Source organism: Pleurodeles waltl, chromosome 1_1, assembly GCF_031143425.1.
Source record: "Pleurodeles waltl isolate 20211129_DDA chromosome 1_1, aPleWal1.hap1.20221129, whole genome shotgun sequence".
Lineage (NCBI taxonomy): Eukaryota > Metazoa > Chordata > Amphibia > Caudata > Salamandridae > Pleurodeles > Pleurodeles waltl.
The window spans coordinates 283,866,283-283,888,294 of record NC_090436.1 but is presented as its reverse complement, the minus strand read 5'-3'; the positions used below and the strand labels follow the sequence as shown (position 1 = coordinate 283,888,294).

General features: G+C 43.8%; 1 protein-coding gene across 1 annotated transcript in view; it reads right to left on the bottom strand.

The window, feature by feature from the left end:
• ITGA2 (integrin subunit alpha 2) overlaps positions 1-22,012 on the bottom strand; it is a 475,911-nt gene that overhangs the window by 251,612 nt on the left and 202,287 nt on the right. Inside the window, exon 8 of the mRNA XM_069221707.1 lies at positions 14,471-14,621. Coding sequence (XP_069077808.1) covers positions 14,471-14,621 — 151 coding nt within the window. The remainder of the gene's footprint in view (positions 1-14,470; positions 14,622-22,012) is intronic.

The window sequence follows — 22,012 nt, the reverse complement described above, 5'->3', positions numbered from 1 at the left end:
CTGGCTGGCAAGTTGAGGGTGGACCCACCAGGGAGGAATTCTGCAAGGCGCAAAAAGAATGTCCCACTCTAGAGGGTCTGAGGAAGCAAGCCTCAGACCAGGCGGCAGGTGAAGCCTCTGGCGATCACCACATATATTGGGAGAATGATCTCCTCTACAGTGAGCCTAAGGTTCCGGCCTTTGGGGCAGCGCGTATGCTGGTGGTCCCCCAGTGTTACCGAACCTTCCTACTGGGTCTGGCTCACGACATTCCCCTGGCAGGACATTTGGGGCAAGGCAAGACCTTTGACAGGCTTGTCACACACTTTTATTGGCCCGGAATGAGGACAAACTCATATAAGTTCTGTAGATCTTGTCCTACCTGCCAGGCCAGTGGTAAAGCAGGAAAAGGGTTAAAACCCCCCTGATTCCACTTCCTGTCGTTGGCACCCCCTTTGAAAGGGTGGGCATTGACATTGTTGGTCCATTGGACCCCAAAACTGCCTTAGGCAACAGGTTCATCCTGGTTTTGGTGGACCATGCCACCCGTTACCCAGAGGCAATCCCTCTGAGGATCGTAACTGCACCGGTGGTGACCAGAACTCTGATGGGGATATTTACCCGTGTGGGATTCCCAAAGGAGATAGTGTCTGACAGAGGCACTAACTTCATGTCTGCATACATGAAGTCTCTGTGGGATGCGTGTGGTGTAACCTACAAGTTCACCACACCCTATCACCCCCAATCTATTGGTCTTGTGGAGAGATTCAACAAGACCTTGAAAGGCATGATTGGTGGCCTCCCTGAGGCCATGAGGCGTAAGTGGGACGTCCTCTTACCATGCCTTCTCTTTGCTTACCGAGAGGTCCCCAAGAGGGGGGTGGGGTTCAGTCCCTTTGAGCTTCTCTATGGGTACCCTGTCAGGGGACCCTTAAGCATTGTCAAGGAGGGGTTGGAGAGAGCTCCAAAGGCACCCCCTCAGGATGTGGTCAGCTACATGTTGGCCCTCCGCAACCAGATGACCCGCTTCTGGAAAGAGGACCAAAATAACCTTGAGGCCAGTCAAGAGGTAATGAAACGCTGGTATGACCAGAAGGCCACCCTGGTAGAGTTTCAACCTGGAGACAAAGTATGGGTAATGGAGCCACTAGAGCCTAGAGCTCTCCAGGACCGCTGGTCTGGCCCATTTGAAGTAAAGGAGCGGAAAGGGGAGGCCACTTACCTAGTGGACCTCCAAACCCCTAGGAACCCCCAAGGGTGCTCCATGTCAACCGGCTAAAGGCTCATTTTGAGAGGTCTGAGGTCAACATGCTTCTGGTCACAGATGAAGGAATGGAAGAGGAGAGTGAACCTCTCCCCGACCTCCTCTCTGCCCAAGAAGGTGATGGGTCAGTGAAAGGGGTCATCCTCTCTGACTCCCTGACTCTAAACCAGAAAGGAGACTGCTATGAGCTGTTGGAGCAGTTCTCCCCCCTGTTCTCCCTTACTCCTAGACTGACCCACCTCTGTGTTCATAACATTGACACAGGTGACAGTCTCCCTGTGAAGAACAAAATTTACAGGTTATCGGATAAGGTGAAAGCCAGCATCAAGGAGGAGGTCTCCAAGATGTTAGCTTTAGGGTTATCGAGAAATCCAGTAGTCCCTGGGCCAGCCCAGTGGTGTTGGTCCCTAAGGCTACTGCCCCAGGTGCAAAGCCAGAACCCCAGTTCTGTGTGGACTACCGGGGTCTCAACTCAGTCATCCGGACTGATGCTCACCCCATCCCCCAAGCTGATGAGCTCATTGACAGGCTGGGCGCTGCCAAGTTCCTGAGTACGTTTGATCTTACTTCGGGGTACTGGCAGATCGCCCTGACTGAGGGGGCTAAAGAGAGATCCGCATTTTCAACCCCTGATGGCCATTACCAGTTCCGGGTGATGCCATTTGGATTCAAAAATGCCCCTGCTACCTTCCAACGGTTGGTTAACGGGGTCCTAGCTGGCAAGGATGCCTTCTGTGCAGCCTACCTGGATGACATAGCTGTCTACAGTTCCAGCTGGGAGGAACACCTGCTCCACCTCAAGGAGGTGCTTCAGGCCCTGCAACAGGCAGGCCTGACCATCAAGGCTAGTAAGTGCCAGATTGGGCAGGGTTCCGTGGTGTACTTGGGACACCTAGTGGGTAGTGGCAAGGTGCAGCCACTCCAGGCCAAGATTGAAACTATCAAGGCCTGGCAACCACCTAGAACTCAGACTGAGGTGAGAGCCTTTTTAGGCCTCACAGGATACTACCGCAGATTTGTCAAGGGCTATGGTACCATTGTGTCACCCTTGACAGAACTCACTTCCAAGAAACAACCTAGGTTGGTGAATTGGACAGAGGCTTGTCAGAAAGCTTTTGACTCCCTGAAGGAAGCCATGTGCACGGCCCCGTGCTCAAGGCCCCTGACTACTCCCAGGAATTTATCGTGCAGACAGACGCTTCAGAGCATGGCATAGGGGCGGTCCTAGCACAGCTAAATGAGGAGAGCCTAGACCAACCAGTAGTCTTTATTAGCAGAAGGCTATTACCACGGGAACAGAGGTGGAGTGCTATTGAAAGAGAAGCTTTTGCTGTGGTCTGGGCACTGAAGAAGCTAAGACCCTACCTGTTTGGGACTCACTTCCGGGTTCAGACAGACCACAGGCCCCCCAGATGGCTCATGCAGATGAGGGGTGAGAATCCAAAACTCTTGAGGGGGTCCATTTCCCTACAGGGGATGGACTATTTACGGTGGAACATCGCCCCGGGGTTGACCACGCCAATGCTGATGGTCTCTCCAGATACTTCTGCCTTAGCGATGAGAGCTCCCAGGAGGTCGGGTAGCTCGCCCCACTTTCAGCTGGGGGGACACATGTTAGACCTGACAGCCTTAGGGTGGTCACCCCTAATTTTTTGCCTGCCTCCCTCCACTTTTTGGACACTGTTTTTGCTGGCTTTAGACTCTGCGCACTTTACCACTGCTAACCAGTGCTAAAGTGCATATGCTCTCTCCCTTAAAACACAGTAACCTTGAATCATACCTGATTGGACTATTTAATTTACTTCTAAGTCCCTAGTAATGTGCACTCTATGTGCCTAGGGCCTGTAGATTAAATGCTACTAGTGGGCCTGCAGCACTGGTTGTGCCAACCACTTAAGTAGCCCCTTTTCCTTGTCTCAGGCCTGCCACTGCAAGGCCTGTGTGTGCAGTTTCACTGTCACCTCGACTTGGCATTTAAAAGTACTTGCCAAGCCTAAACCTCCCCTTTCTCCACATATAAGTCACCTCTAATATGTGCCCTAGGTAACCCCTAGAGCAGGGTGCTGTGTGGGTGAAAGGCAGGACATGTAACTTTGTAGTTTACATGTCCTGGTAGTGTAAAACTTCTAAATTTGTTTTTCACACTACTGTGAGGCCTGCTTCCTTCATAGGCTAACATTGGGGCTGCTCTCATACAGTATTGAAGTGGTAGCTGCTGATCTGAAAGGAATAGAAAGGTCATATTTAGTATGGCCAGAATGGTAATATAAAATCCTGCTGACTGGTGAAGTTGGATTTAATATTGCTATTCTAGAAATGCCGCTTTTAGAAAGTGAGCATTTCTTTGCACTTAAATCTTTCTGTGCCTTACAATCCACGTCTGGCTGGGCTTAGTTGACAGCTCCTTGTGCATTCACTCTGACACACCCCAAACACAGGGTGCTCAGCCTCACTTGCATATATCTGCATTTTGAATGGGTCTTCCTGGGCTGGGAGGGTGGAGGGCCTGCTCTCACACAAAGGACTGCCACACCCCCTAATGGGACCCTGGCAGACAGGATTGAACTGAAAGGGGACCTGGTGCACTTCTTAGCCACTCTTTGAAGTCTCCTCCACTTCAAAGGCACATTTGGGTATAAAACAGGGCCCCTGCCCTACCTCATCAGACACTTGCCAGAGAAGAAACCTGAACCAGAAACTACATCCTGTCAAGAAGAACTGCCTGGCTGCTCGAAGGACTCACCTGTCTGCTTTCTACAAAGGACTGCTGCCTTGATGTTGGCCTGCTGCCTTGCTGAACTCTTGTCTGGCTGTGAAAGTGCTCTCCAAGGGCTTGGATAGAGCTTTCCTCCTGTTCCCTGAAGTCTCAGGACCAAAAAGACTTCTCTTTTTCACTTGGACGCTCCGTGCGCCGAAATGTTCGATGCACAGCTTGTTCCGCGGCGAGAAAAACGCCGCACACCGACGCTGATCGATGCGACGCCTTCGGGATGACCGGAACTTCGACGCACGGCTTCGCAAGGATAACGCCGCCCGATCTCCAGAGGAGAAATCGACGCAACGCCTGCCGTGAGATCGAAATTTCGACGCGCAGCCCCGTAGAACGACGCGCAGCCGGAAAACAAGCAGGAAAATCCATGCACAGACCCGGGACATCTGGTAATCCCCGCAATCCACAGAAAGAGACTTTCCGCGAGCCGGAAAACGACGCACGACTTCCCCACGTGGAAAATAACAACGTAAGTCCGTGTATGCTGGGGAGAAATCGACGCACACACCATTTTTCCACGTATCTCTTCTTCTGTGGCCCTCTGAGGAGATTTTTACCTCCAAACCAGGTACTTTGTGCTTGAAAGAGACTTTGGGGGTCATTCTGACCCTGGCGGTAAAAACCGCCAGGGCCAACGACCGCCGGAGCACCGCCAACAGGCTGGCGGTGCTCCCATGGGCATTCTGACCGCGGCGGTACAGCTGCGGTCAGAAACGGAAAACCGGCGGTGTACCGCCGGTTTCCCGCTGCCCTGGGGAATCCTCGATTCCGAGCCCCATACCGCCATCCTGTTCCTGGCGGTTTTGCCCGCCAGGAAGAGAATGGCGGTATGGGGTGTCATGGGGCCCCCGTAACAGGGCCCCACAAAGATTTTCAGTGTCTGCCATGCAGACACTGAAAATCGCGACGGGTGCAACTGCACCCGTCGCACCCCTTCCACTCCACCGGCTCCATTCGGAGCCGGCATCCTCATGGAAGGGTGTTTCCCGCTGGGCTGGCGGGCGGCCTTCTGGCGGTCGCCCGCCAGCCCAGCGGGAAACCCAGAATACCCGCGGCGGTCTTTTGACCGCGCAGCGGTATTCTGGCGGGACCCGCCAGCCGTCGGCCAGGGTCAGAATGAGGCCCTTTGTTTGCTTTTTAAAGACTTAAGACACTTCATATCACTTTTCAGTGATATCTCTACAAATTCACATTGCAACTTTACTCGTTTTGACCTACAATTATCCTGATAAATATTGTATATTTTTCTAAACACTGTGTGGTGTATTTTTGTGGTGCTATATGGTGGTATTGTATCATTTATTGCACAAATACTTTACACATTGCCTTCTAAGTTAAGCCTGACTGCTCGTGCCAAGCTACCAGAGGGTGGGCACAGGATAATCTTGGATTGTGTGTGACTTACCCTGACTAGAGTGAGGGTTTTTGCTTGGACAGGGGGTAACCTGACTGCCAACCAAAAACCCCATTTCTAACAGTGTTGTACCATCTTCCGGCTGAGGTGCCCCCCAATTCCCTGTCCCCCTGAGGTGCCTGTGTATTTTCTACCTCATGCCCCTGCAGTGTTTTCTCCGTGTTGTTGCAGGAGTGAAGTGGGGCCTTGGCCTATGTGTAGTGGCCCTGTGGCCCACGGACATTGAGGACTGGGCAGTGTCCCTCCATTTGTACATATGCATGTACTGTTTTGATTTAGAAGCACGTATTTCTACTATTTTATCTTATTACACTCACTTTAATCAATTCCTTTTATCCTTGCATTATTCCTGAGGGGCACGGGGTGGATATGTGATGTTATTGCATCTGTTTGTGTGTATGGTTTTGGGGGTGGGGGTGTTGCATGTGTGTGTGTGTCACTCTCTTTTTCCTCCCCCCTCCCTTATGTGCTGGGCAGCAGTACTCACTGTGGTCGTCTTCGCCGGCGTTGATGTTCGTAATGCATGAATAGGTATAGCAGCATGGGGAAGATGTGAAACTCGGGCTCCATGGCGTTGTGGTTATTCCCTGAGCCTCCAGAGGTGAGTCCTTTGACTTCTGTGCTCTGTTTCCATTGTGCTTTTGATGTCGTTGGTACCACCCTGGAAAAGGTGGCAGATAGGCCTGTCTTAATACAGTGGGCGGAACATTGTCTTCTGCCTGGCTGTTGGAAGTTACCGCCGTGATGCTTGTTGCTACCGCCGTGACGGTCGGTGTATTAAAGTGGCTGTCTGTCTGGGTGGTTTCAGCCGTAGTCATAATTCCATTTTTGTTACCGCTGGCCTGTTGGCAGTATTACCGCCGTTTTATCACCGACCACCAGGGTTGTAAAGAGGGCCTTTGTTGCATTCCCATGTATAGTACTGAACATGAAGCCTTACAGTGGAAGACCAAGGGCCATATGTATAAAACCTTATGTCTGGGGTATGCCGGGACATGTGTTCCTTGCTCGCTGCACCACTGGATTCATGCTAGCCTGGCTGATGAGGGGGGATACACCGAAACGGGTCCCAGGATGCTTGATTCTGGTTCAGGGAGGACCTGGCTTGGCATTTCAGACTGGAGCACGGTCAAGACTGAATTGCATATGGCTGGGTCCAAAATGGAATGGCGTGGCGAGCAACGTAACAATGGATTACACTCAGATCTGTGACTGGGGATGAATGTTTTACAACGTCCACCTTTTTATTTTGTGATGTTGCTAAGTCAGTTACACACCATCAATTAACCTCTGCTCACTCTCTGGTAGCTTGGCACAGAGAAGACAGGCTTAATTTAGGAGACAATGAGTAAAGTATTTCTGCAAGATTTAACACAGTAAAACAAAGAAACACCGCCCAAAAAGAATCCACACCAGGTTAGAAACATATCTCAATTTAATTAACAAAACAAGACCAAAACAACAAAAATCCAATAAGAAGTTGAGATATTAATTTTTAAAGAATATTTGCAAGTATAATGCTTAAAAGCATAATGCACCTATCAGGGCTATCTGGTCCCGCTAGACCTGGTGAAATCTGAATAGTCAGGCTGACTGAGATGGAGCACGGGTCAGATACAGGTTCTGCTGAAAACTTCCTTTTGGATGGAGGAAGCATAGTCGTCGAAGACCTGATGCGTGGAGCAGAGGAGGCAATGTGCAGATGTTGCATCGATTCCTATCCATGCAATCAGGGATGCGTCATCAGTGAGTCCTTTGGCGTTGAAGATGATGTGTCATCAGCAAGCCGCACAGCCGGTGATGCAAAGTCCTTGAGCAGCGATGCAACATCGTCGAAGGAGATGCGTTACTTCTGATTGCCGCAATGTTAAATGTTAGCGTTATGTTAAATATTAAATTAATTTTCAAAAGCGCTTGATTACCCCAGGGTGTCTTGGCGCTGGCTATATTATCATAGCTGAGGAACCTAGAAGAAATAAGAAAACCTACTCAGTATCAAATAACCAAGTTTTCAGCGCTTTCCTGCACGCTAGTAGGGTGGGAAACGCTTTGATGTGCATCAGCAGCGCATTCCAGGCTTTTGATGCTCCAAACACAAAGCTTCTGTCTCCCCATGAGGCCCATTTAAATCTAATTTAAAACTACTGCAAATTTAGCTGAAGTTGAACAAAGGGTCCTGCATGGTGAATACCATTTGAAACAGTTTTTTGCAAAGACCGGGCCTTGGTCATTTAGTGCTTTGTACGCAATGCAGAGTGCTTTGAAAGTAATTGTCGGTCTTATGAGAAGCCAGTGCAGTTTCTTAATGGATCTGGACACAGAATTGTATTTTGGAATATTCAATAAAAGTTGGGCTGCAGCATTTTGCAGAGTTTGCAGTTTGTTCAGAACATATTAGTGTGTGTTGAGAAGTAGCTTGTTGCAGTAGTCTAACTTTGCCATCACTAGTGATATCACAAGCATTTTCTAAAGATTAACTGGAATATAGGGTAGAATGTCCTTTATTGTCTGAGGATAAAAAATGTGGAATAGGTGACCGAGTTGAGGTAGTCAGAATAACTCAATCCGTTGTCGATTAGGACTCCAAAATTACAGGTTTTGCTGACTGGTACAAGAAGCGATCCCAGTTCCTCTGGTCACCATGTAGGGGTCTAGAAAGAGATCTGGGCTCCAAACAATAGAACTTCTGTCTTTCCAAAATTAAGTTTAAGGCAGTTCATATTCAACCTTGTGTTAACTGCCTTCATGCATTCGCAGAAGCTGAATCCCAATGCCAGTGTCTTTGCTGGCCAGGGGGACAACAATTTATGTGTCGTCTGCATAGGATGTTAGGGAGAAGCTGAAGGATTTTAAGTCAGCCACAGAGGTAGCGTAAACAATAGAGTTCCCAAGCGGGGACCTTGGAGGGACCCTGCAAGGACGCGAAAAAGGTGGTGAGGCAAATTTGCCCAGACTAACAGACTGCCCTCACCCAGAGAGGAAGGAATTTAGCAGATTCCAAGCTGCTCTGGTGAATCCCATGTTGGCTAGGCGATCTATCAGCAGCCCATAATCAACAGTATCAAAGGCTGCTGATAGATCGAGCAGGATGAGGGCTGCCCTTCCTCCCAGGTCAAGTGAGAGCCTAATCTCCCCAGTGGCCTTAATCAGTGTTGTCTTTGTGCTATGGCCACTACGAAAGCCAAATTGAGTGGAGCCCAGAAGATTGTTAGAGTGGATATGCTCTAATAGTTGTTTGTTCATAATTGTTTCAGCAGTCTTCACTGGCAGAGGTAAGCAAGAAATGGGGCAATAGTTATTAGGATCCTTGGGATCCAAGGTTGATTTTTTAAGAGGGGAAGCACTGAGGCTTTCTTCTAAGTTGAAGGTGGCAATGCTTGGAGTTTGGTGCCTCAGCACAGGGAAGCTCACTTCCAATGGCCCAGGACTGGTTGGCACCACTTGGCAGGGAGGACTCACAGTTATCAGAGTCCAAGTGCTGGTGTGGAGTTGCTGGAAGTCTTTGATGTACCTGAGACTTCAGAGCAGGAGGCAAGCAGATAAGCCCTCTGAGTCACTCTGGGTTCAAGTGGTGTAGTTCCAGTCCTTCTCACCTAGGCAGACTGACCAGCAGGCAGTTCAGCACAGCAGAAAAGCAGTTCTTTCAGAGCAGAAGTCCAGCAGGGTATCAGTCCTTGTAGCAGTACAGCAATCCTTCTTCCTAGCAGAGTATCCACAGGTCCAGAAGTGTACTGGTTTGGTAGACATCCAGTTCTTATACCCATTTGTGCCTCTGAAGTGGGAGTGACTTCAAAGAGGGGTCTTTGAAGTGCACAGAGGTCCTCCCTTCCTGCCCTGGCTGCAGACTCACTACAGGGGGTTAAGCAGTACTTGGTGTGGAAGCAGGACACTGCCTATTCAAGTGCAAGTGTCAGCTCCTTCCTCCCATCCAGCCCAGGATTGCCCATCAAAATGCAGATGGACACTCAGTCACACCTACCCTTCCTTTTTGTGAGGCTGTCTAGAGGGAATGCAAGAGAACAGCTGTCACCCCAGCCCAGACATGAATTGGAGACAGGCTGCAGGCACACACGGCTAACAGCAGGAAAATGACAACTTTTTAAAAGTGCCATATTGAAAATTGTAATAGTAAATCTCACTTTAAAATTAAAGATGATTTATCATTACAATCCCATAGATACTAAACATGGCAAGTCTACTCCCCCTCAATCAGGAATTACAGTTTATTAAATATAATAAGGAATCCTCAGTGTTAACCTATGAAATGGGTAGGTCTCACAGTAGTGAAAAATGAATTTGGGAGTTTTTCCACAGACAGGACATGTAAGACTTGAAATGTATATGCCCTGCCTTTTAATTACACAGCACCCTGCCCTGTGGGCTAACAAGGGCCTACCTTAGGGGTGACATATGGAATAAAAGGGGAGCTGAAGGCTTGGAGAGGGGTTTTAAACGCCAAGTCAACATGTCAGTCAAACTGCACACAAAGGATCTGCAGAGGCAGGCCTGAGACATGTTTATAGGGCTACTTGTGTGGGTGGCACAATCAGTGCTGCAGGCCCACTAGTAGCATTTAACTTACAAGCCCTGTGTATATGGTATACCAAGGGACTTACAAATAAATTAAATATGCCAATTGTGCATACACAGATGTAACCATGTTTTAGGAGAGTGAGCACATGCACTTTAGCACTGGTTAGCAATGAAGTGCCCAGAGTCCTTAGGCTAACAACAACAGATCAGTAAAAGTGAGGAAAAGCAGGCAAAAAGTTTGAGGGGCAGGTCTAACAGGCATCACTTAACTGGCAGAAACAGCGGACTGTACGTCTCCACTTTTGTGATTTTAAGATTTTTGCATAAAGATGTGGACAATTTAAAATGGCACACTTTCTAGTAACTGTTTAGGGGGAAAGATAAGGAAACTAACTATCAATAAAAATTAAAGGAAACTTGCCTCTTTGAGAACAGCTGGTCATCTCATCTACTTAATAATTGGTGCTGCTGTGTCAAATAGAGAGGAATTAGAACAGTTGCCTACAGATTTCTTTGGATTAACGCAGCATCAGCAAATACAGAGAAATTGTCGTAACAGGTGATGATGTTATTAAACTGGAAAATGAGTTTTGTCCATATGATATTGGAAAAGTATTTTATATGCAAGAAAATGGTTTTACTGGAGAGAACCCAGAGAACACCTATGTTTAGTTTCAGAATTTTCCAGAGCAAATAGTTATTATGAGAGATTTCACCTGGTCATTAGTTTTTAAGGGAGCGGCTAGGAGGCAATGCTGTACAAAATTAACAAAGTTTACGAAGCTGATGATTTGTGAAAGTTGGCAAACCTTTGTTTGGGGACTGTAATATTGTGGGCTCTAGGCCCAAATATTAAGTGAATAATGACACAGATACAAGTGTGATGGATGCATAACTGGCTCAAGGAAAGTGTACCCAGCCCCTTTTATTTGTGGGTGGTAAGGCAGCTTCCGGTGAAGGGCTGCGTCAATATGTGTCCAGGAAAACACTACATTACTCCCAAAATCAAAATTAAAAAGGACAATAGGTCCAACCTGTAGAAACAGAAGAAATTGGATACCACACAGTCCATCAGTCTCTAGAGTCAAATCAGCAAGACAGCATTGGAGATATAGACTGATGACGCTGGCAACCATAGGACATCTTTGCTCACCTTCATAAATTAACGTGTGTGGGATAGAATGCAAACACTGGTTCGATCAGTGCATCACCACCAACACAACACCTCACCCCTCAAACCTACAAACCAATGCCAAAACTACCTTAAGAGGCACCCTCATATACAGACCCCTAGTACCTCAATCGGCCTTCTGCAACGCCATACCCAACATCATTGCACCACTAGCCATTGACTCCAACCACTACATTCTACTTGGTGACCTCATTTTTTCACATATATGACCCCAACAACGCCAAATCCAAGACCATCCTCAAGAACTTCAGCAACATAGGTCTCACCCAACTGGTCAATGCACCACACATAAGGCCCAACACAACCTTGAACGCCTCTTCCCCTCTAGTGACAAAGTCAGATTCAGACACATCACAGAACTCCTCTGGTCAGACAACAGCATCATCCACTTCACTATCGCCGATGCCCGACACACCACCACAAAGAACCACAGAGCCAACTACCACAACTGAAGCAAAATAACTGATTTGCAATGGATACAGGCCCTCAGCTCATCCAAACCCAAGGCCTCATCTGACCTCGGTTAGGCCATCCTGAACTTCTTCTGGATCACCAAATGTGCTGGCTCAGTTGCCCCACTGAAACCAGCCAGAACCAACAATAACCTCTAAAAACGCTAGCTGGTACACTTCGAAGCTCAGAACCACCAAGCACAGCAGCTACAAACTCCCGACACAATGGAGATCCATTAGGAATCCCTCCAATAGAACAGCCCAGAAAACAGTCTTCTGCAGCTATCACCAACAACTCAAGGAGGACAAGAGAGCGGCCATCACAACCTGCATCGACTCAGCATCCAACCGCACAAAATAACTTTTCAGAATAGTCAAAGAATACTCCAACCCAGCACCCACAGAGAACACCATCCACCCCTTGCAAGAACTCTGCAACACCCTCTCAGATTACTTCAACAGCAAGATTGCCACAGTTTCCAACAACTTTGAACTCCAACCCAAGATCTCCAACCCCAGCTTTCTCGACCCACAGCACACACCAACAACACTATCTCTACGTGGGCACTGCTCACCACTCAATCCACCTCAGCCATCATGTCATCATTTACTCTGGGGCAACCACTGACCCATGCCCCCACCACCTTCATCACCTCAGCAGTTTTTCCAAACAAATGGAAACATGCAGAAATTAAACCGCTCCTGATAAAACCCTCTGCCGACCCCAACGAACTCAAGAATTACCAACCCATCCCTCTACTCCCTTACCCGGCCAAAGCTCTTGAGAAGGCCATCAACCAGCAGCTCACTGTAGTGTCCGGGGTGGCAGCAGGAGAAAACACAGACAAGACAATTCATGCAGTGTATTTCCCTTCTGGCTCAGAAACCAGAGGGCCATTTATTTACCACACCCGTAACTTCCGGGGCATACCACTGCGCCATCCGGAGCAGGGGAAAAGACCTCACAACATAACACTCACCAGCTACCTGGAAGAACACAACCTGTGGACCTCTTCCAACCACAGCATTGAGCCTGCACTCATCACGCCACTGATGACATCACAGCACTCCTTGACCACGGGGAAACCGCTGACCTGATCCTCCTTGACCTATCAGCCGCATACAACACCATCTCCCACTGCACCCTCATCAACAGGCTCCACAGCATCAGAAGACAAAACAAATCCCTTAAGTGGAACGCCTCCTTCCTGACACATAGAGTGTCCCACTACCCCCTTTCACTTCTGCATGCAAGAGCATAATTTGCAGCATATCCCAAGGTACATCCCTCAGCCTCACTTTGTTCAATACCTGCATGACCTTCGTGGACGAGACGGATTCCACGGACTCAACATAATCTCCTACGCAGACGATACTCAACTGATCCTCTTGCTTACTGAAGACACCTACACCACCAGAACCAACTTCCGCAAAAGCATGAAAACTAACTGACTGAAGCTCAACTCTGACAAGACAGAAGTCCTGATCTTCAGGAACAGTACCTCCATATGGGACTATAGCTGATGGCCAGCCAAACTCTGACCCACTCCCATGCCTGCAGACCGTGCTCGCAACTTTGGCATCTTCCTCAACAGTGAGCTCACCATGAAACAGTAGATTAACGCAGTTGCCTCCTCCTGCTTCCACACCCTCAGCATGCTCTGCAGAATCTTCAGATGGATCCCAGCCAACACCAGGAAAACCATCACCCAGGCCCTTGTCACCAGCCTCCTCGACTAGGGTAATGCTCTGTACACCAGCATGTCCTCCCAGCTCCTAAAGAGACTTCAGACAATAGAGAAAACCGCTTCCAGACTCATCCTGGACCTTCCCAGGTGCACCCACATTACCCCCCACCTCAGAAACCTCTATTGCCTCCACGTTCAGAAGAAATGTAATTTCAAGCTCCTCACGCATGCCTACAAGGGCCTATATGATCAAGGACCGGACTACATCAACCACTGTCTACACTTCCATCAACCCACCAGACACCTGCACTCTTCCTCTCTGACCCTCTCACACACTCCTAGAATTCAGTGCAGCAGTGGCTGCTCATTTTCCTAACTCGCCGCCAAGGCCTGGAATGATCTATCCACCCCCCAATTCCCTGAACTGCACCCTCACTGCAGACTTCTAGAAGAGACTCAAGACCTGGCTCTTCAACAGAGACATCGCACCCCACCGCCCAGATATTCCCAGGGGTAACAGCGATATGCTCTACAAATGACTGATTAATTGATGGTCAGTGATGTGGGGAGGTGTCCCAGAATGCATTGAGTGCTACAGGTGAGCTTAGTGTCATGGCTTCCACCCAGCTCTGTATGCTCCCACTATCACAGCAGAACAGAAAACATGCAGTACTGTAGCAGGTGTTTACTTTTCATCTGCATACCAGAACAGCAATGTGGCCATATCAGTCACAGGGTCTTGTCTGGACCAGCATCGGCCTCATGCTGGTGTGTTATATTCTCCTGTATCACCAGCGAGACAGCCACAGTCTCTCCCAGAGAGGGGAATATCTCAGAAGCATTGGTACTTTATCACTCCTACAAAGAAAAATCTAACCCAATTCATTCAAATTGAATATTCTGACTGACCGCCATTTTGTCAAATGATCTTCAGCACCAGATGATGGCTCTGCATAAAAGGGTGGATAAGGAACCCAGCTATACACATAAGTAGCAACATAAATGAATAATACTTTACATTTGTCAGCGCATATAAATATCTGTCAAAAATTCACATCTGTAATTGTTTCTCAGCACCACTTTGGATGAACTATTACAAAGAGGTGAATGCAACAATACACACCCCCACAGTAAATGTGCCCTCCTTTATGTATGACATAAAACAAAAAGATACTTACAGCGATGCCAAATCTAGTAATATTATCCTTTTTACATCCATCTATCACCTTCTGTAAAATACTATTGTCATGTGACTCACCATCTGTCACAACAACCATTACTTTTGCAGCATTTGGCCTTCCACCATTTTGGGCTAAAAAAGCGTTTGCCCTGCAACAATTAAAACATTTGGTCATTGAGAAGAGTAAATCATAATTGTTATGAATGATGCACTCAGGCTGTAACTGGACAAGTATCCATTGAGTTTCACATTCCAAGTATAAAAAGGGGATGCATCCCTTTCAAGATAAGTACCAATATAATGGTTGCATGGTTGGCAGTGGCTTTGTCCACATTCCTTCACATCATTTGGTACATGTGTATGTATGTATGTACCTATGTAATGATAGATTCATCTATTAAAGCATTCCATAATTTATAACACCCTTGTAAAATAAAAGGACCAAACCCTTGTAAAAACAATGAACTACTTATCCAGACAAGACAAGAATGAAAAAATCAATTAAGGGTCCATGGCAAATAGAGAAATGGAAATTAGGTATATACATATATATATATATATATATATATATATATATATTTATATATATATATATATATATAAATATATATATATATATATATATATATATATGCAAAATGTTCCTCTTTGTTTAAGGAAAGTCGGGACACCTCCAAGGTGTGGTCAATACAAATAAGGATTTATTGGGAAGAAAATAGGGCGCCCCTCCAACGCATTTCAGCCATAGCCTTGATCACGGATGGATGGATACAAAGCACATCTATAAATAACAACGAACATAAAAAAACGGACATCCATCCAAATCTCAACATTATCACTCCCACAGTGGCGGCCATTTTGGAGTTTTGTGATCTTCCTCAATCAACTATATTGATATTCTCCTTCGTCTATTAAACATTTAATCTCACATGTATATATGTATTTTTTGTATAATAGTCTTATTATATATCCTTAATATATATATATATATATATATATATATATATATATATATGCATATACCCTGTTGCTCCCTTTCTTTTATTTTTAACAGTTTAAACATTTAATCATTTTAACAAAACTAATCTAGCCCAAGTGAAATCATATTCAATATATTCAATCCAATATTCAACTTTGTCAAATTCTATATTGGATACTAACAGGCTTTGATAAATCCTTATATACATTTTTAACCAGAATACTCAAATTCATAATATATCACTTTTTCCATTGTATAAGACACTTGCATCCTTATTGACCATATACCTCCATCTCAATTTGGTGTAATTCCGCCTAATTTTAAGTGACTTTCTAAATAACATCAATAGTGTAATCAAAAAACATAAATGTAATTTTTTTTACAAAAAAGCTACTCTAAAATTAATATAGATATAAAATCATAAAGTAATTACATCCCAATGAGGCTTGTGCATTTTAATTTCAAATTTTCTTCTTCTATCCCAAATGTGTACACATTTCTTCACTAGAATTTAGCCCTAAGGGATCTGGTGTATCAAATTCTATTATATACTTGGATTCCAATATCCATAACTCTCGTTCTCTATTTCCTCCTCAACAATTCATTTTCACCTGATCAATGACTGCAAACTGAAGTAAATTTTAATTTCCAAAAAGTTTGTCATGAAAATGTCTTGCCACCGGGTAATTTTTGTCAAAAGTTCTGATAGCTCTTCTATGTTCTAATACCCTTTTCTTAGCACAATGAATTGTGCTACCCACATAGATCTTCTGACAGGGACATATCAGGCAATACACACAATATGCAGTGTTGCAATTAAAGTGTCCTTTGATAACATATTCTCTCACACTGCCTGTCACTTTTATTTTTTTACAGGTTTCACTGTTTCTACATGGCAAAGCATATATGGGAGCATCATCAAGATGATCAAAAGGACCTAAAATATTATGGTATCCAACATGATAGAGGAGGAGATCGTGAACAGAGTTTACGGAGAATGGAATCGAGTGGATCATTTTGATTGGAAGTGAAATGCCGTGGGGTCTAAATATGGATACAGAATTGCATAGACATTTATAAAAAGATGAAAAAACTGAAAATAAGGTAACAATACCAGTGAATAAGAATGGGCCCTGAAAGTAATAAGAGCTAAATCAGATACTACTCTCTGAGATGGCAATATGAATAGGCTATATACAAAAGGAAAACATCACTGTATATGAATCTAAAAAATAAACCAAAAAATTGATCTAAGAGTAAAAAGAGGGAAAACATATCTGGAAATAGAAACATCATATATATCTTAGAAATGATCCATTGGATGTTAGACCAGTGAGGAACACTTAAACCCCTAAAATGTGTATGAAGTGTCCACTGGATCTGTTTCAAATGAAAAATCAAAGGGGCTCTATTTTTTAATAGTTTCAACTCCAAAGAAATTTTGTTCCCGATAAAAGGTACTTTACCGAGACTTGAACCCAAAACAGATTTTTGTAATAGAAATGTGAAAACTGCTGATAAAATAGTCAAAACTGTAATGGGACACTTTTAAAAATTATAACTTAGTTACTTTTGTTTAAGATTAGAAATCCTATAAGGAGGTACTTTACTTTGTAATTGTAAAATGTGAAAATTGACTATATAAGAAATTTTGTTTAGGAACATAGAAAAAGAATGGTTATATATAAATAAGAAATAGTATTGTATGAAAGAGTAGTTCCTATTCATACTCAGCGGTATACATTAATTGACAAATGATGGGTATCACATGGACAATGACATCATATGCGACGAGAAGTGTTTTTTAATTTGTTAAAGGTGGGTGATCACATGATTTAAGTACACTGTTGTCACACACAACTCAATAGCCAGTTGAAGGCTCAGGCCGAAACGCGTTGCCATTTTTGTCTGGATTAGCACTCTCTGCACTTTGTACTTCACATTAAAAATAAAAGAAGATACCTTTCAAATTGTTGACAGTGCCGGCGTTGTTCTTGAGGTGAGAAGCTGAGGATCTGGGCTTCTGCTACTATGTAGTGACTTTTTGTGATATATATATATATATATATATATATATATATATATATATATATATATATATGCATCTACATTTGTAAATGCAGAAAGTTTCAATACTTTTTTTTAAGTAATGTTTAATCTATATCGTTTCATGAATGTCGATGAGATGCCCTACAGCTTTCTGACAATGATGCATCCTGGGCTTCTGCTAATGAGGTGGATTTTCCTTCAAGCCCTGTAGAGAATGGAACATTAGACTGCTTGTAGGCGAACACTCACCTAACACTATGAGTGTTCCTATCCACTTGCTGCTTGCTAAGGATGTGAATAGATGATTTTAAACCTTTCCTTAATGAACTAAAATTGACAAATAAATTATCAGTGGTAGAATTTCTGACCACAGAAATTCTCTCGAAAATAGATCAACAATGCCCTCCTCAAATCCAAACAGTGAAGTTGTTCCTCATCTGCAGATTTAGGGTCTGGGTGACATGCCAGAAGCACAATTACCTGTTCCAAATGGAAAGAAGTATTAACCTTTGGAACACTGGTCATAAATGCAAAATAATTCTGTTCTCAAAAACTCTAAAAAATGGTAATTTGCGTGATAACTACCCCAGCCCCCTAACTGATTACAAAATAACCACTAGAAAATTTGTTTTCAAGGTGAAATATTTCAGATCAATAGATTGCATATATTCAAATGGACATTTCGTAAATACTTGAAATACCATTGACAAATCCCAAGTTGAAATTCTCAACTGATGGAGGGGACACATGAGTAAAACCCTTGAACAATCTCTTCACAAAACTCGTCCTCGACAGATCCAACCCAAACTATTCTGAATGATCTTCTGGCTGCCCACTGAATCTTCAGGGAAGCTACCTTCAATCTTATTGAAAAACCATCCTGTAAAAACTCGAACAGATGGACAAGCTGTGCCATCTGAAGAGTTAGCTGTCTCTGCCTAGAAAAGACAGAACCATGTTTCTTATAGGAAGGGAGTGTGGAAGTTTATCTAGAAGCTTGAGTAGATTTTACAAGTTTCTCTGCCTTCCCTTATTCAGTAACACTGGCCTCTCAATTTCCAAGCCGTTAAACGTGACATCTTCAAATGGTGCCATTGAAGGACAGGGAAAGACAGATCGGACAGATGAATGGGTAGTAACCACTTCCTGTCTATCTTCATCTTCACTGCTAGAGAGAACAGGTTGGAATGTGGCCATGCGGGGACTGCCAAGTCAACTTCTGCCCTCTCTTTCCTCAACCTCACTAGAAACCTCAAGAGCAGGGGAAATGGGGGAAAGGCATACAATGACCCCACTGGCCAACTGCATGCCAGGGCATCCAGATTCCATGCTCCCTCCCCGAATCCGTGAACAGAAGTTTGGAAGCTGAACATTTGCCTCACTGGCAAATAAATCAATGACAGCTGTTCCCCATCTGTTGCAAAAGCTTTGAAAAATGTGATAACTAAGAGAAGAATTGTGAGACGATGGAATCTGTCAACTTAAACTGCTAGTCTATTCACAGTCAGACCACTGATATAACTTAGATCCAACAAATATGGAAACACACAAATATGGAAAATTAAATATCGAGAGCAAAAATATCGACTTCATAAACATAAGTATAAAAATCACAAATTTTTAGCACACAAATTTCGTAGTCAAAAGCACTAATTTTTACATACATCAATAACAGAAATATCAGAAACACTAATATCTTCATCTATAAATAAACATATAATATGTCAGCATTATCGATTACCACAATATCGGCTACAAAATTAGTCAACATGACTAATAAAACCGTAAAAAATACACAAAAAACAATTTCAACATAACACAATTACTTCAAATAGACCCTAAACTTATAATAAACATCTATAATTAAATATATATATTACATCAAACAAATATTAAACATTCACCTCTAAAACCATACACCTAAAATGCATACAATAAAAACACCAAAAAACATTCATATTTACTATAAATATTTAAACACAAACAAAAATATCAATTATATATATATATAATAATAATGATAAATGCACATATGAATAAAACAAACTATGCATTATAATGCAAAAACAAAACATAAGTTCACACAAACAATTAAACAATTTAAAAGGCACACTAATTAATAGAACTCAATACTCCACAAATGACAAACACTGCAAGAGGAGGAAACTCTGCCGGATTCTCACAACAAACAATTAAAAAAGAAAATATTAATCTTTACAACTACATAAACAAGTAATACTTTTTTAAGTTGAAGATTAACTGTTACTAAACTAACTAAAGTAAATTAACAAATACATAGCAACACACTGTAACTTTTATCTGTTTACATAGACTACCTAGAAGAAAACGACTTCCAAACTAACAAACTGCCAGAAAATATCAACAATACCAAAGCACCAAGACCATATCATAAAGCAATCAAATCTAAATCATAAATGAGAAACTCACCCAAACAGCAACCAAAAATATACCTGACTCCCCAAACCTCAACAAACTAGCAAAAAAATATCAAGCAAACACCTGCTACACGTTAAAAAAAGTTCAAAAGAAAAACAGAAAATCTGTGCAAAACATCTCAACAAAACATACAAGTAAACAAAATGGGAGTTAACTTAATTTTCAAACATATCAATAACAAACATGCAAAAGTTAAACTATAATCTATATTTATACTATTTAACTACTTACAGATACAATGACAGAAGCTGCCAAATGTATCACTTCACAGAAATGAAAGCAATTATTAAACCACAAGGGCTACACCTACAGCCAGAAGGTGCATCAACAGAAACTATAAACTGGAAATGTACTAAATAGTATTTTAATGCATGCTATGGAAGATAGTATTGAAAGTAATGTAAATGAGCACAACCACCCCCCTTATGTGACAGAAACAGAAGTTAGAGAAATCTTACAAAATATAAGAGAGGCAAGCGCTAGCTCCCAGGAACCCACAAGCAAAACAACATACTACCCAAAGTCCCCAAACACATAACAGGCAAACTACCACCTATCCCCACTTTAAAAACGTCTAATTGCATGCCCTGAAAAAGCCACCAGTGATACCCCACCTGTGCCTAGAAGATAGCAAATCATATACATACCTGACCATTTAACAATTGCACGTAATGAGGAAACCTCCCATTTGTATGACAGTCTAAATAATGAAAAAAAAACGAATCCTAATCTTCTCTACTGCAAACACCTTAATGAAACATAGCCAATGTCAAACCTGGCTGATGGATGGGATCTTCAAAATGTGTCTTAAAGTATTCACTTAGATATACTCTTAGATGGTGAATATCAACACACCAATATCCCTTTCATATATGGTTTACTCCCAAATAAACGAAACAACATCTACTATGAACTCCTAAACTTTATAAAACAACATACAAATAATTACTATCCTCAAAAAATAATCAAAGACTTTGAACAAGCCATGATCCAAACGGTTCTAAAAATATACCTCCACACAGCGATACAAGGCTGTTACTATCACTTTAATCAAAGTATGTGGTTTCACTGACAAAAATCTAGCATAGAATATTCCACTAACAGCCATTTCACCTTTGAAATAAAAAAAATGATAGCACTAGCCTCTGTCACAGAGGTAGCCCACCACTATAACTGACAAATAGCCCTTTCTACTAACTAAATGAAGACAAACTTCCGGCCTGAAATCAAGTTTGGCGGGCCCACCGTCGGCCCGCCAGGACCGAGGGGAGGAGACCGCCACGGAGCTGGATGGCTCCCTCCTGGCCCAATTACAATGTCACCACTGGACTAACTGGCAGAAACCTCCATATTAGGTCCCTCAGAATGCACACTGTCTCCCGTAGTAGACAGTTTGCATTCCAAGGGTGCTGGGCAGGGGGGCCCCAGCACTGACTTTCCACCAGCCTTTTCGTTGCAGGGACACCATCATAAAAAAGGCTGGCGGAAAGTGAACTCATGATCAGCATGGTGGGGCTGAACTCAGCGCCGCCGTGGTTGACCACCACTCCGACCGCCACCATCCCATCAGGATCCATGATCCTGTCAGTGGTGGCAGTCCCCTGGTGGTCCAGCCGCCAGGGTTGTAATCTGGTGGTCAGACCACCAGGAATGCAGCGGTCCATCTGCCACAGTGAGTTTGGCGGTCACAAGACCACCAAACTCGTAATTAGGCCATTAGTTCCCTAATGGACTATTTAAAAGACACTGGGTTGGCAGACTGCATCGGTCATCACACAAACTCCAAGCCAAATTCCAGATACCATGGTGGAATATCTAACAAACGACACAGGAGAAGGATGGCACAATGCCTTCCAATCCACACTTGGCACAACTCAATCTACAATATACAAATTTATTGAAGCATTACAAAAAGAGCAAAGCTACCAACAATTAAGAAATTAATAATCTGTTACCAAAATTGTCCCTAAACCTAACAAACAAACTAAAAGAATTTACAACATGCTTCAAGTTATATCCAAACTCATAAATACCAAAGGAGTAGACTACTTAGAA